Source organism: Haliotis asinina, chromosome 10, assembly GCF_037392515.1.
Source record: "Haliotis asinina isolate JCU_RB_2024 chromosome 10, JCU_Hal_asi_v2, whole genome shotgun sequence".
Taxonomy (NCBI): Eukaryota; Metazoa; Mollusca; class Gastropoda; order Lepetellida; family Haliotidae; genus Haliotis; species Haliotis asinina.
The window spans coordinates 42,277,063-42,292,698 of NC_090289.1; the positions used below are offsets into that span (position 1 = coordinate 42,277,063).

Sequence of the window (15,636 nt, forward strand, 5' to 3'; positions counted from 1 at the left end):
TGGTTTGAGACTAAAATATGTAGGAATTATGATAAAATTGAAGATGCTGGCATCTCTGAGTATGTACTTCAGCAAAGCACTACACAACACAACTGACACTTCGTGTTGTTGGCGCTGATGACCTCCCCAGCTGTGACACATCCCAAGGTTCAGGATAATGGTTCCTAGTCAGCCGTACATTAGCTAATACACACAGATATTTATTCAGACATAAAGATCATTAAGTACCTGTAGTCCGCGCCCTGGCCTTACAGAATATATTAAAAACATAGTCCAGCTCAAATCTGCTATGATTTGGTGCCGGTAAGTCTAGATTGCCTTAGCTCTGAATTAAGAATAAAGTCTTTCTGGATTTCATTTTTTCTTCATTTAGGAAACATATTACTCTGAAAGACTTCTCTAAGTAAGATCCTCTAATTTTGACTGTATGCCAGTACAGTCTCTTTGTTTGTTTGTTTGTTTGTTTGTTTGTTTGTTGTTAAACACCATACTCAGCAATATTCCAGCTATACGGTGGCGGTCAGTAAATAATCAAGCCTGGACCTGGAAATTCACTGATCAACAGCATGAGCATCAATCTATGCAACTGGGACGCGATGTGTTAATCATGTCAGTAAGTCTGACTACTGGATCCTGTTAGTCGCCTCTTTTGACCAATTGCTGTGGACCAATTGTTACGCTGGCCTTCATGGGTCGGTCCCATAGGGAAACTGACAATCTACAGAAGCACCTTCAAATGTTACCTGGATAGTATAACATGACATTCAGAAAACAGTGCAAAGATCCAGATATTTTCTTTCAGCTGATACAAGACACACAAGATAAAAAATCAAGATGATCTGAGACCACAGACACACCAAGCAACAACATAATTCTTCTTTATGAACATCTTGTACGAAATATATATGCTGAAACTGAAACTTCATCAAAAATGTTATAATCTGACTTAGATTTAATGCATCGTAGAAAAAATGCTCATGATGCAAATCACTGGACTTTCTAGTCCAGATTCACTCATACGCACACCCGAATGAAGCTGGAATATTACTGAGTGTGACACTAAACAGCAAACAAGTAGGATCTTGAATAGATTTATGATGATGCCATAACTAGGAAGATAATTACCTTGCATGTCCATCAATTGTAAACATGGAAGTTCCTTGTAGCTGAAAAAAATTTGAAACAACATGATCACATCCTTTCTCATAATATTGAAAAGGGTCAAGGAGCTGGTGCACAAAGTGATCTTAGCTCTAAGGTGACAATAATTTCCATACCTTAACATAGACTTAAGGTAAATAAGGTATTCTTAGCACTATGGTGACAATGGTTTCCATACCTTAACATAGACTTAAGGTAAATAAGGTATTCTTAGCACTAAGGTGACAATAATTTCCATACCTTAACATAGACATAAGGTAAATAAGGTATTCTTAGCACTAAGGTGACAATAATTTCCATACCTTAACATAGACCTAAGGTAAATAAGGTATTCCTAGCTCTAAGGTGACAATAATTTCCATACCTTAACATAGGCTTAAGGTAAATAAGGTATTCTTAGGACTATGGTGACAATGGTTTCCATACCTTAACATAGACTTAAGGTAAATAAGGTATTCTTAGCACTAAGGTGACGATAGTTTCCATACCTTAACATAGACTTAAGGTAAATAAGGTATTCTTAGCACTAAGGTGACGATAGTTTCCATACCTTAACATAGACTTAAGGTAAATAAGGTATTCTTAGCACTATGGTTGTTTTGTACAAGAACACCCTGATTCAGAGTTTATTATCTATAGGCTGCCATGATATAGCTGGGCATGATTGGCCTCTCACAAATGTACATTTTCAGGTGATTCAAAACCAAATCTCAAATTCAGAATTCACAGAATTACACAAAATATCACGAACCATTTAGAGTTATAACCAAAGCACTGAGAAAACATGAAAAACATGAACTGATGGCTCATACTATTTTCAAGAAAAAGTGTTTTTGTAACAGTGACCTTCATTGTCATAAACCTTAACAAAGCAGATAAAATATCATTTGTAACTGATGAAATTTCCCAGATTGAAAAACATTACCTTTATGAAAGCATTTGTTTGTTCTTTATGATTCTCGAACACGTAACTCCAAAATGGATTTCTGTGAAGAACACATGCTTCAGTTTCGAGTCCTCAGATCTGTTTTTAAAGAATGTCCATTATGTTTCAACACAAGGGGCAAAAGTCCCCAAGTTACCAATTCCTTAGAACCATCACTACAAGTGAACATAACGGCCAAGGTCCTATGTGGTTCTGAGTCATAAATTGAACACAAAAAACACAAATTACAGATGCTAGATATCAATACTATGTGCATCTTAGCCAATACATATAGTTCATCATTTGATCAATCCACAGCAAACAAAGGAATTTGTTTTACTTACTGGATTCCAGAGACGTATGGTTCTGTCAATGGATCTAAAAATGGAAACCAATGACACTGTCACTAATGACATCAAATATGAAAAGAATAAGGACAGTACCATATGTCATGCATTTTGTATTCTGAGACACTATCCTACCTGCAAGGAGCATAAGAGAAAGTCGCCAGAAATTTGTAATTAGACTATGTTAGTACGTGAGTATCATGGCATAATGACAAGGAAAATTCCCTGCTGTATTGGATCAGTTCTCTGCCTAGAGAGCAATCAGTTCAATCCTTGATAAACCAGTGCCTAGCCTCTGTGAGTGAGTGTGTTTAGATTTATGCTGCTTCAGCAACATGCCAGCAATATCACACTTGGGGACACCAGAAATGGGTTTCATACATTGTACCCATGTTTGGGATTGAACCTGGATCTTCTGCATGACAAAGTGAGTGCTTTAACCACTAGGCTACCCCACCACCCTTGTCTGGTCAGGAAGCCTAGTGGATAAAGCCTTAACTTATCATGCCAAAGCCACAGGTTTGATTCCCCATAAAAGCACGACTGAGAAACACATTTCGGGTAACCCCTGCTAATGTATCTGGGATATTGCTATATGCAAAGTAAGCAATACTCACTCACTCACTTGATCACTCACTCACTGATTAAAAATAGTGACTCCAAGACAGCCAGTACGAGTTCCAACCCCAACAACAAGTACCAAACTTTACAGTACTATCAGGTTCTGAACAAACCTCCCAAAATATGACTGCATTTGCCAAGCTGATCAGTCTTTATTTTCCATGAATATGTTGTCATAATAAAGGACACCCATGACATTCACTAGAGTGAGTGAGTTTGGTTTTACGCCGCTTTTAGCAATATTCCAGCGATATCACGGCAGGGGACACCAGAAAATGGGCCTCACACATTGTACCCATGTGGGGAATCGAACCTGGGTCTTTGGCATGACGAGCGAACACTTTAACCACTAGGCTACCCCATCGCCCCCACATTCACTAGAAGGGCAGTGGAGTAGATTAGTGGATACAGCATAGAAGAAGACTCAGATTGAATACTCCACATGTGAAACCAACTTCTCGTGTCCAAAACAATGATACTGCTGGAACATTGCTGAAAGTGGTGTCATACCATTCTCAGTTCACTCTCTTTATGTCAGAAACGAGTTATATGAGTTTGTAAATGCAAGATTGCATGTTTCAATATTCCAATAATTTTATGTGTTAACATTGTTTAAAGTTTAAACTTCATCTTAAACTCAAATTTACTAAAACTTCGAATTCAAACATCTTAACTCGTTGGTCTAATGGTTATGGCTGTGGATTTGTAATCCTAAACTTACAGGTTCAAATCCCACTTGCATCAGCCAAAACTTTTGTAACTAATTTAACTAATATTCATAATGTATTTAAATTAGCCTCGTTTCCAGCACTTGTTTATCACATGACATCCCTAAGGTAGCACATAATCTAAAAAAGCATGCTCTTCAGTCTGTGCCTGACCACCATGCGGGAAAGCTGCTCACCTCACTGTCTGCTAATTACAGCATGTTAAGGAACAAATGTAAGTTACTTTAAATTCATATCACTTCTACTTTTATTCCTATATTAGCTATAGTAGTGATGAGTTATATATAATTACTGGTAAACAATTTTTTATAAGTTTAGTGAAATGCTGTTCAACTGTATGTTCAACCGGGTGTTTTTGTGCAGTTTTAGTGCAGTGTAAAGTTTGTTCATGCCTAAAGTAAATAAGTTTGAAGTGCATTGAGCAAAGATTATGAAATTACTTTTCTTACATTGTAGTTTTTTGAACCTCATCAGAGCTGTACAGATCTCCTCATGCTCCTGATTCGTTCATTCATCTGTCAGTCAACATCAGTCAGTCAACGTCACAGTTTTCATGAATAAATTACAGCCGGATTCTTGTAACTAAAGGTGAAAATAATAAACTCTGATGCGAGTGTCGAAGATTTTGTTCTTGCATCTACATTTGTTCAAAAAAATTTGCAGACAGTGAGGTACGTATGGTGTTCATCTTTCAACGTTTAATGCGTGGTGGTCTACAGTTCTCAATGATTGCAACGTTGAACCGTGTGGCAATGTTAACGTTTATTGTCAGAGTTTATTGTATTCAATATTAGTTACTATTCATCTATTCAACCTGACATTCCTGGTCAACGATTATATATTCCTCCTACTATGTGATGTGACTTCCTGGTGCGTAGCTGACGTGTTTTAGAAGCATAATGGCTGAACGTAGCAGTGATAGCGATGCTTCTCTGGACATTCATGAACGTATTCAGCGTCTGAGAACCATGACTGAGAAAGGCAAAAGTGAACATTTACGTTTGTTGAGGAACAAGACTATTGGTGCTCTTTCTAATCTGACAAAGTGCAAAAATGAACTTGAATCTTTATTGTTTGATAATGATAATTTGCCTTTAGTGAAGTCATGTATTCACAAGTTACATGATTTGTCTTCCCGTTACCAAACTTGTAATGAGATTTATTCCAGTTCACTTGACACCGAGGAAGCTAGAACAGCCGCTGTCCAGCACGCTGAGGCTAAACTTCAAGACATCAAACATGTTCATGATTTAGCTGTGAGCTGGATTGGAAAAGCTGAACGTGAGTTGTTTGATCAAGTACGTAATCAATCTGTTTGCCAAGATTCAGCAGATGATAAACAGTCTCAGGTATCCAGTAAATCTCAAATCTCTCATGTCAGTTCTACTCAATCTGCACGGTTAATGGAGAAAGCTAAACTTGCTGAACTTCGTACAGAAAAAGCAATGTTTGAAACACAATCTAAGATTAAGCAGTTACAGCTGGATATTGACATCGCTAAAGCTACAGCAAGAGAGAAGGTGTTTGCTGATGAAGAGGAAACGATTATTCGCCAGCAACACGTCAAGTTCCATAATCCAGATCATGATGAGATACATCAACCTCTTCTATCCTCCGATGTAAAGTGTGAGGCAAACATTATCCCAAATCTTGTAAACCTTGATCATTCACTGAATCCAAATGCAACTGAATACCATTCTTATGACTCCAGACGTTTTGATAATCACATGAAAGGCAATGAACATTTGCACAGTGTTCCTGGTTATCCTATTTTTGCTCCAAGTAATCAGTTTATTGAAGCCCAGCAACAAATGGTAAATGCAATGTTTCTTCCTCGGTCTGAAGTTTCTAAGTTTACAGGGGAGCCAACTGAATTTGCAGCTTTTATGATGGCGTTCGATGCTCGTGTTGTTCCCCACACAAACAGCGATGCTGATAGGCTGTATTATCTAGATCAACAGTTACAAGGTGAGCCCAAAGATTTGATTTCTGGATGCTTATACATGGATGTTGCTTCTGGATATCAACAAGCAAGACGCCTTTTGTTTGAAGAATACGGTAACCCAAACAGGGTATCTACTGCTTATCTGAACAGAATACTGTCTTGTCCTGTTTTGAAACATGATGATTTTCAAGGACTTAAACAGTTCTCTTTCAATCTTAAGAAATGCTACCATGTCATGCAGAGTATGTCTCAGCTGTTGGTTCTCAATCATGCTCCTTATTTGCAAGCTATTGTGTTGAAGCTTCCACAACATCTCCAGAGCAAGTGGAGGGACCGTGTAACGTCTCTAACGATGAATGGGGAGTGTTTCAACGGATTTAAGGACCTGGTGGACTTCATCGAATTTGCAGCGAAGTCCGCGAATGAGCCAACATTTGGTAAACAGGCGCTTACCGCTAGCCAGGATCTTCTTCAGCCTAAAAATAACAGCTCCAGTAAAGGTAAACAGTCTTCCTCAAGGTCTCAGTCAGCAAGTTTTGTCACACAAGTTGGACACTCGCCTGATGGTAAGGTCAACAGTCCCAAATGTTTCTACTGCAAACAGTTTCATGATCTTGATGAGTGTAAACATTTCAAACAGAAATCCCTTGTGGAAAAACGTGACTTTTTGAAAACCTGTAATAGATGTTTCAGTTGTTATGGTCTTGGTCATTCTGCTAAAGGGTGTATGAGGAAAAAGATCTGCAAGACCTGCAATAAACGTCACCCAACAGCTATGCATGATAACAGTTATCAGTCCAGTAGGAATGCAAGTCACGAGGTTAACAGTGATAAAGTGAATGAGCAATCTAACAAAGGTTTGAACAATTCTACAAGTTGCAATGCATCCAAATCTAATTGTATTGAAACCATTTTCCAACCAATTCTTCCCGTTCAAGTAACAGTGAAAGGCAGCAACAAGGGGACGACTACCTACGCTATGTTGGACAACGGGAGCACTGGATGTTTCATGACTGAGGATCTGAGAAATCGACTGGATGTCAAGTCTAAACCAGCTACACTGAAGCTTCAGACGATGAATGGCACAGAATATGTCAATACATCTGTGGTAAACGGTCTTGTCGTCTCGGACCTTGATGGCACTAATCATGTGAGTCTCCCCGGTACATATTCTAAGGAAGTTATGCCTGTTGATCATGCTCACATTCCAAAGCCAGAATTGCTCAAACAGATACCTCATCTCAGAACAGTTGCAGATAAGTTGCCAACGTATATGCCAAATCTTGATATTGGAATTTTGATTGGTAGTAACTGTCCAGATGCTCTCAAACCTTTAGAAGTTGTTTCATCAAATGATTCAGGACCTTTTGCTGTCTTGCATAAACATGGCTGGACAATCAATGGCCCAATGCAAGTTCGGCAGAATATTGTTGACAATACCGTTGTCTGTAATAGAATCATCCTTCATGAAGTTGAGAAGTCGAGGGAATGCATAGCACCAGAAACAGTTCTGAAACTATTTGAATTAGATTTCAGTGAGAACGATCTTGGTTGTACACCAGGTGCACGTGGTTACTCTATAGAGGATCAGCAATTCATGGAGAAAACAGTATTCAGTATATTGATGGCCATTTCCAAATTCCACTTCCTTTCCGTAATGAAAGGCTTATGCCAAATAACAGAGAGCAAGCTATCAAACGTGTCCTTTGGCAAAAGAAGAAAATGTTAAGAGATAAAATGTACCATAAGGACTACGTGAAATTCATGGACACCATAATTTCAAAAGGCTTTGCTTGTGAAGTACCTGAAAGTGAGTTAATTGGCAAAGAGGGTTGTGTTTGGTACTTGCCCCATCATGGCGTATACCATCCTAAAAAGCCAAACAAAATCAGAGTTGTATTTGACTGTAGTGCAAAATGTAATGGTTGTTCACTTAATGATGTTCTTCTCCAGGGACCAGATCTTGCAAATTCATTGATTGGGGTTCTCACAAGGTTTCGTTCAGAATCTGTGGCATTTATGGGAGATGTAGAAGCCATGTTCCATCAGGTCAAGGTGCCAAAGGAACAACAGGACTTTCTTAGATTCTTCTGGTGGCCCAATGGGAATATTCAAGGGGAAGTGAAAGAGTTTAGAATGACTGTCCATACATTTGGAACCATATCGTCTCCAACCATTGCTAACTATGCCTTGAGGGAATCGGCAAACAAGGCAAAGAATAGGTATGATAATGACGTTATCCAAACCATTCTGCGGAACTTTTATGTGGATGACTGCCTTAAATCTGTTAAGGATGATCAAACTGCAGTAAAACTGATATCCGATTTACAGTCAGTATGTGCAGAAAGTGGCTTCAATCTCACCAAGTTTACTTGCAATAGTAAAGAGGTTCTTTCGTCTATTCCTTCTGAGCATTGTTCCAAAGAAGTACAGACTATAGATTTGAGTTATGATGATATTCCAATGGAAAGAGCACTTGGTATGCAGTGGGATGTTATGATGGATAGTTTCAGGTTTTCAGTTAATCTACCTCACAAACCACCAACCAGAAGAGGAATTTTGTCTACAATGTCCTCTCTGTACGATCCACTGGGACTTGTCTCTCCTATCTTGTTGCCAGCGAAGAGGATTCTCCAAGATCTCTGTAGAGATAAATCTCTCGGTTGGGATGATGAAGTTGATGATGGCCATAAGCTGAGATGGGAGCAATGGCTCTCTGACTTTGAATATCTGAAAGGTTTGTCTGTCAAACGTTGTCTCAAACCAATAGATTTTGGAAATATTATTTCAAGTCAACTGCATATCTTCTCTGATGCCAGTGTTTCAGGATATGGGTGTGCGGCATACCTTCGCTTATGTGATGACAAGGACAACATTTATACCTCCCTATTGATGGGCAAAGCCAGGTTAGCACCCTTAAAAATTGTGACTATTCCAAGACTTGAACTTACTGCAGCAGTCACAGCAGTGAAAATAGGCCAGTTTTTGCTCAAGGAATCAGATATTGATATTGATAGTGTTACATACTATACAGACTCCACGACAGTGCTTCATTACATTTGTAATGAGCGTAATAGATATCCAGTCTTTGTGGCAAACAGAGTCAAGATGATCAGGGATTACGCCTCTCCTCAACAGTGGAAGTACATTGACACTAGGCAGAATCCAGCAGATACTGCGTCTCGTGGATTAAGTTGTAAACTGTTTCTTAAGTCAACAGCTGAAACGAGCGGTGGCACTCTACCACAGATTCTTCTCATACCTTCAATCAAAAGGAAAAATTCAAAAGCACAAGTATCTGAGGTCACTGACAATCAAAGAGCTTGATGTTGCAGAGTACAGTATAGTCAGGTGTGTTCAGCAGACTCATTACAAAGCAGAACTTGCTTCCCTTGTCAGTTCATGTGAACGAGGCCGAGTACACGTTAGTCTCCCTAGAAGCAATTCGATTTGTAAGTTGAATCCAGTTGTCCGTGATGGTTTGCTGTGCGTTGGTGGTCGCATTAACAAAGCTGACATCTCAGATGACATGAAACATCCACGTTTGTTACCACGAAAATGCCATGTTTCTTCTTTGATTATTCAAGACATTCATCACAGTTTGGGACATGCAGGACGCAATCATGTCTTGTCTTCTCTGAGAGAAAAGTACTGGATTACAAGTGCAAACTCAGCAGTTAGAAGTGTCTTGAGTAAATGTGTCACATGTAGACGATTCAAGATGCCAACCAGTGTACAGCAGATGTCTGAACTGCCAGCAAATCGCGTAAATCCAGCTCCTCCTTTCACCTTCACTGGTGTTGATTTTTTTGGCCCGCATATAGTGAAAGAAGGTAGAAAAAGTGTTAAACGGTACGGTGCTCTTTTCACGTGTCTAGTTAGCAGAGCTGTCCATCTAGAAACTGCTAATTCTTTGGACACAGATTCTTTTATCAACGCTCTTCGCAGATTTATTGCCCGTAGAGGACCAGTGAAAGAAATTGTATGTGACAATGGTACAAACTTCAGAGGTGGTGCAAAAGAACTGAGTCAGTCTTTGCTTGATATGGATCAGTCAAAACTGGCTTCATATTTTCTTCAGAAAGGTATCACTTGGAAGTTTAATCCCCCAGCTGCGAGTCACATGGGCGGTGTTTGGGAAAGAATGGTGAGATCTGTCCGAAACATTCTGAATCCTATGCTGCATGAGTTCGGTCACAGACTGGACGATGAGATGTACAGAACTTTCCTGTGTGAAGTGGAAGCTATTTTGAACTCTCGACCTTTGACCCCTGTGTCAAGTGACTCTGATGACCTGGATCCACTTACGCCAAATCACTTACTCATGTTGAAGTCAAACGTCTTCATTCCTCCTCCTGGAGATTTCAAGCAAGATGATATGTATGGATATAAACGCTGGAGACGAATTCAGCATCTTGCTAACGTTTTCTGGTCACGCTGGAGAAAGGAGTATCTTGTGAATCTACAACAGCGACAGAAGTGGAATCATCCTAAACGTAATTATCAGCTGGATGACATTGTGTTGTTGAAAGATGAGTATCTGCCCAGAAGTGCGTGGTCTTTGGGTCGCATCACTAGAACTGAGCCTGACAAAAGTGGTATTGTCCGGAACGTAAAAGTGAAAACCAAAGGCTCTGAACTTCGGAGACCAGTTCACAAGCTTGTTCTACTTCTACCATCAAAGTCATTTTGATTCAAATTTGTATTTTGCATTTCAGAATTTGTTAAACACACCGGGTGTGTTTAAGAGGCCGAGTGTGTAAATGCAAGATTGCATGTTTCAATATTCCAATAATTTTATGTGTTAACATTGTTTAAAGTTTAAACTTCATCTTAAACTCAAATTTACTAAAACTTCGAATTCAAACATCTTAACTCGTTGGTCTAATGGTTATGGCTGTGGATTTGTAATCCTAAACTTACAGGTTCAAATCCCACTTGCATCAGCCAAAACTTTTGTAACTAATTTAACTAATATTCATAATGTATTTAAATTAGCCTCGTTTCCAGCACTTGTTTATCACATGACATCCCTAAGGTAGCACATAATCTAAAAAAGCATGCTCTTCAGTCTGTGCCTGACCACCATGCGGGAAAGCTGCTCACCTCACTGTCTGCTAATTACAGCATGTTAAGGAACAAATGTAAGTTACTTTAAATTCATATCACTTCTACTTTTATTCCTATATTAGCTATAGTAGTGATGAGTTATATATAATTACTGGTAAACAATTTTTTATAAGTTTAGTGAAATGCTGTTCAACTGTATGTTCAACCGGGTGTTTTTGTGCAGTTTTAGTGCAGTGTAAAGTTTGTTCATGCCTAAAGTAAATAAGTTTGAAGTGCATTGAGCAAAGATTATGAAATTACTTTTCTTACATTGTAGTTTTTTGAACCTCATCAGAGCTGTACAGATCTCCTCATGCTCCTGATTCGTTCATTCATCTGTCAGTCAACATCAGTCAGTCAACGTCACAGTTTTCATGAATAAATTACAGCCGGATTCTTGTAACTAAAGGTGAAAATAATAAACTCTGATGCGAGTGTCGAAGGTTTTGTTCTTGCATCTACAGAGTTAATGAGTGACCTACCCTGAAGCCAAGATGTCCCCTTTAGGTGAGAAGGCAATGGCAAGGACTGTATCTGTGTGGCCAGGCAGCGTGTCCCTCAGTTTCAGCAACACCACTGGAAGTACATCAGGGAGATACAATATGTTCATGCTGCCTAAACGTCATCCAAATAATGAAATAGCAGCAAATACTAGGGCTGCAATGATTTACACAGAATTTGACTTTCTGTAATTGAACCCATGATCAATCATATTTGATTTGATTCTCTATACAGGTAAAAACATGACATTTCATTTAACTTTCCGAGTTGGCTTTTTCTGTATGAAATCCATTGTCAACTTGGTGATGTCCACTAACAAACATTCTCATTGGATAATTTGCCCAGTGTTAAACAATCATGTTTTGCCTTATTACACCACTCGAAACTGCACAAGTTGGAGTCAAAATTACATTCTAACTGCATGGAAATAACTTAAATCGATATTCAAATATCGTATTGAAATAGCGATAATGGTCGTCAAAAACTGAAACTAAGGTGTCAAGATTCAATTTTCAGTGGATCGAACTGAATCGATGAAGTTCTAGCAAATCCTGCCACATGAAATAAGAGCAAATACTTCCAGAGTCAGGGTTCACTATCAAGAAAGGGTGACATTGTCTGTATCTGAAAACTGTATTCTGCTGTAGAGACGAACTGTACCTGGGGACCCGATCTGGCCTGTGAACTCCCATAGCTTGACCATGTTATCCTTGCCACCTGTGGCCAGCAGGAAGTTAGCCACTTGAGAGGATGTCTTCCCTGAAACACACAAAGAAACATTTAACAGAGTGAATTATAAATAAACAGATTTGAAAGTATGAAATCATGGAACTGACATACTGGTGTCTGTAATTAGCAAATTCACAATTAGCCTGGCCATCAGTACAATTCATCTTCCCATGATGCATCTGTAGCCACCAAAGAGACTAAATCCCCTTTGTATCCTATATAGGTACCAACAGAAAGACCAAATGTCACTTCGTACCATACAAGGTTGAAAATGCATTTGATCAAATGATACCTCTTCATCCAATGCGACCTGTGAAGGTCCAGGGTAGAATGGGCCCTCAGCAACCCATGCATGCCGTAACAGGCAACTATGCTTGTCATAAGAGGCAACTAACAGGATTGGGTGGTCAGATTTGATGACCGGGTTGACACGTCATCGGTTCCCAATTGTGCAGGTCAATGCTCATGCTGTTGATCTCTGGATTGTCTGGTCCAGACTCGATTATTTACAGACCACTGCCATATAGCTGGAATATTGCTGAGCGCAGCGCAAAACTAAAGTCATTCACTCACTCACTCCATCAATGCAGAATACATTTTCTTATGGGCAAGTAATGACCAAAGTCCTTTTTTGGCAGAAAGGACATACACAATGTTAGAAATAAGGAAAACAGTACACAAATCACTGTGAAAATCACCAAATACTTCCATAGGAATGACACATAGAAATCAGAAAAACCTGCATGTTTGTGACTTGTCACAATATTATAATGAACAAGGAAGTATGCCTCAAGTGTCAAATAGTTTTATTTAAGAGGAATTGAGAATTGCATTCATATGAATACTACAGTGCCTCTGACCCTAGTTATGACAACCCTTTGATGTACATAGCTGAAACATGGTAGTACAATACCTATAAAGTCATGTACTCTGAGTTAAATCTTCTCTGAAGTTTGAAAACATCATGCTTTTACTCATTTCATTCACGTGAACCTAATTTTGTTTTGGTCTGTTTGTTTGTTTAACATAACACTCAGCAGTGATTAACACCAAATTACCACAATATGTGCACAATCAAGTCTTGATAAGTGAATTCAGTAAGCAATGATTTTTTTTACACGACTGAGATACAATGACGTTTGTTGTAGTAATACACTAAGCAAGGGTGACCGACTAGCAGTTACCACCTGTAGCTTGAATTAAATTTTAAACAGTTTCCACAAAAGACAATACAAAACATGTCATGTTTATTAAAACAATCCCATCCATAAAATGGTAATCTGTGAAAATGGGACATTCGAACCCCAAAATAGTGAGTACAACTCCACGGCTTGAACATTCTTTTGAAAAATACAACTTTGAGTTCTTTCTCTATTATAGAAATAAAACAACACTGATTGCAAGGTACAATGGTTAAATTCTCTTTTCATTTAGGACATTACTTCTTTTTTCTTGGGAAGATTAAATTCTTGCTTTTATAGCTATTAAACATTTCATCACGTGAACAAGTCATAACAAACAAATAAGCAGCAGTATGAAACTGCTGATATCACGACATGTTAAGTGTTTACAAGGGATATAAAACCACAATGATGCAACGGTTCACAGAAGCTGAGATCCATTATTCCATATATACAGGGAAATACAATCTGCTCAACTCAGCTGATTAAACACGCCCTATTTCCTACAAGGCCAAATTTCATATGCCGGCAAACATAAACCTCAATAATCACATGTAGATACACACTGTTCCATGAGAAATAGATGGCGCACATTCAGCCAATATTTACATTGCTCTTATATGACTGTAAGAGGTAGGTAATAATGCTCATTATATAATGTCTTGCTTTTCACTGTTGGTATGTGTTTTACCATTAAATGTTTGAATATCATCAGTCTACAGGATCTTTATTGGTAGGTTATAAATAGATAGTCTTTGGCATGTGTAAGCATTAGTGGTGTTCTGAAAAATGATCGAAAATTGATCAAAAGAAGGATTGAAAATAAATATCTATTCTAAAAAACATATTTTCGATTAATCAGAATTTTGTTGTTTTAGTATAACACACTGAAATGAAGTAAACAAAAAATGAAATTTGATGAATATTCATGAACAAACATGCACTGAACAGCATAAAGCTATGCGCATTGTAAAATGTTAACAACTTTTATTGTTTAATTAGAATTCCAGTGTACTTTCTTGTATGTGTGTGTTACATTACATGGCAGTATTACTTAAAAAAAAACTTATTTGAAAAACAACTGGGGGAAAACCCTTAAAATTGTTGATTACATTTAAAATTATGTATTTTGATTATAATCAGTAATTGTTCAGCACAAGCCCTCCGATAATCGATGGTGGATTTTGTTTCTGATTACCAACACTATTAAACACGGTCAGTTATCATGACTTAAACCATTATGACAAATCATCCCATGATCACTGATCTTTGGGGAATTGGTTCTGGGCAAATAATTCACTGGCATTTTTGAACATGTAAAATCTATACTACAATGTGTAATTTGCAAATTTATAGAGAAATTACATGAACAGATAAAGCTGTGAAGATCTGGGTATGAATTGGTCTTCAACAACCAATGCTTGTCATAAGAGGTGATAAATGGGATTAAGCAGTCAGGCTCACTGACATGGTTGACATGCAATTGTGTAGAGCAATACTCTAACTGTTAGCACTGGAAAATGTGCAGTATTAATCAACAAACTACATGTACAGATCAACAACAACATGCATTGACTCAGAGATCTTTTGATTCTGTTGATTCATCCCACTGAAGATTGTTAAATGAACTTTTGGAATCAAAATGTTATTGTTATGTTATTTTGTCATGATTTTGCTGTTGCCAGCTGAATTTCACATCAGATACCATTTATCATATATTTGATTAACATTTCAATCATACTGCACTGAAAGTTATTGTTAAATCATCAACAATTACCATGACATCTCATTATTTTGTGCCACCAAAGCTTAACTTGCAAACTTCAAACATTAAAGGAATGATTTGGAGGATAAATATATAATAACAAAGGCTATCTGTACTGTGCTAACACATTATTATGCCAGATAACCCTAGCTGCCTGAGAGGCATTAGGTTATTAGTCACATGGCTTGTCCCACCAGGTACCCATTTTCTGCTGGGGGAACAGAGGCAATGTTGAACAAACTCACTAGCCTAAGGTGAGACCACATGTGCTTTATTTCGGGGTATGACGAAAGTCCTAGAAACTCTCAGGAGCTGCCAAACACTGTTGCCCATCCATGGACTGTCTAAGCTCATTGTTTCTTAAGTTCAACTAAATCGTAACTTGAGTTCTAACCACAGGACCACAGGACCACATGCCACCAATCTTAGTATTGTATTTTTTTTATAACTGCTCAAAATTTCCACGACTAGCCACCAAAGTTTCATTTACTTATTGATTTGAGTTGATATTTTTCTGCATGAAAAGAAATTTTCTAAGCTCCAAAGCAGCTATTTACAGCCAAAGGAGGACATATTATATCCAGTTTATACTTATACTAGACAGACCATGTCTATATCCCTCCA

The 15,636-nt window shown here is 38.2% G+C and overlaps 3 protein-coding genes across 3 annotated transcripts in view; 2 read left to right on the plus strand and 1 right to left on the minus strand.

The window, feature by feature from the left end:
- Window positions 1-15,636, minus strand: part of LOC137298963 (WD repeat, SAM and U-box domain-containing protein 1-like) — a 34,825-nt gene that overhangs the window by 7,102 nt on the left and 12,087 nt on the right. Inside the window, exons 4-7 of the mRNA XM_067831391.1 lie at window positions 11,998-12,096; window positions 11,319-11,412; window positions 2,431-2,464; window positions 1,126-1,166 (exon numbers count right to left, since the gene is read on the minus strand). Of these exons, the coding sequence (XP_067687492.1) occupies window positions 1,126-1,166; window positions 2,431-2,464; window positions 11,319-11,412; window positions 11,998-12,096 (268 nt within the window). The remainder of the gene's footprint in view (window positions 1-1,125; window positions 1,167-2,430; window positions 2,465-11,318; window positions 11,413-11,997; window positions 12,097-15,636) is intronic.
- Window positions 4,682-9,054, plus strand: LOC137297768 (uncharacterized). The gene is made up of 2 exons (XM_067829713.1): window positions 4,682-7,381; window positions 7,681-9,054. Exons 1-2 carry the CDS (start codon window positions 4,682-4,684, stop codon window positions 9,052-9,054), a joined length of 4,074 nt encoding a protein of 1,357 aa, XP_067685814.1.
- LOC137298965 (uncharacterized) lies at window positions 9,801-10,490 on the plus strand. The gene has a single exon (XM_067831393.1). The coding sequence runs from the start codon at window positions 9,851-9,853 to the stop codon at window positions 10,418-10,420; it is 570 nt and encodes a 189-aa protein (XP_067687494.1). The 5' UTR covers window positions 9,801-9,850; the 3' UTR covers window positions 10,421-10,490.

Bases quoted from the DNA above. Each gene is read 5' to 3' on its own strand.
- LOC137297768 (XM_067829713.1), top strand. From the start codon at position 4,682: ATGGCTGAACGTAGCAGTGATAGCGATGCTTCTCTGGACATTCATGAA. The intron at 7,382-7,680 runs GTAATGAAAGGC...GTTCTTCTCCAG, and splicing joins CCAAATTCCACTTCCTTTCC to GGACCAGATCTTGCAAATTC.
- LOC137298965 (XM_067831393.1), top strand. From the start codon at position 9,851: ATGGGCGGTGTTTGGGAAAGAATGGTGAGATCTGTCCGAAACATTCTG.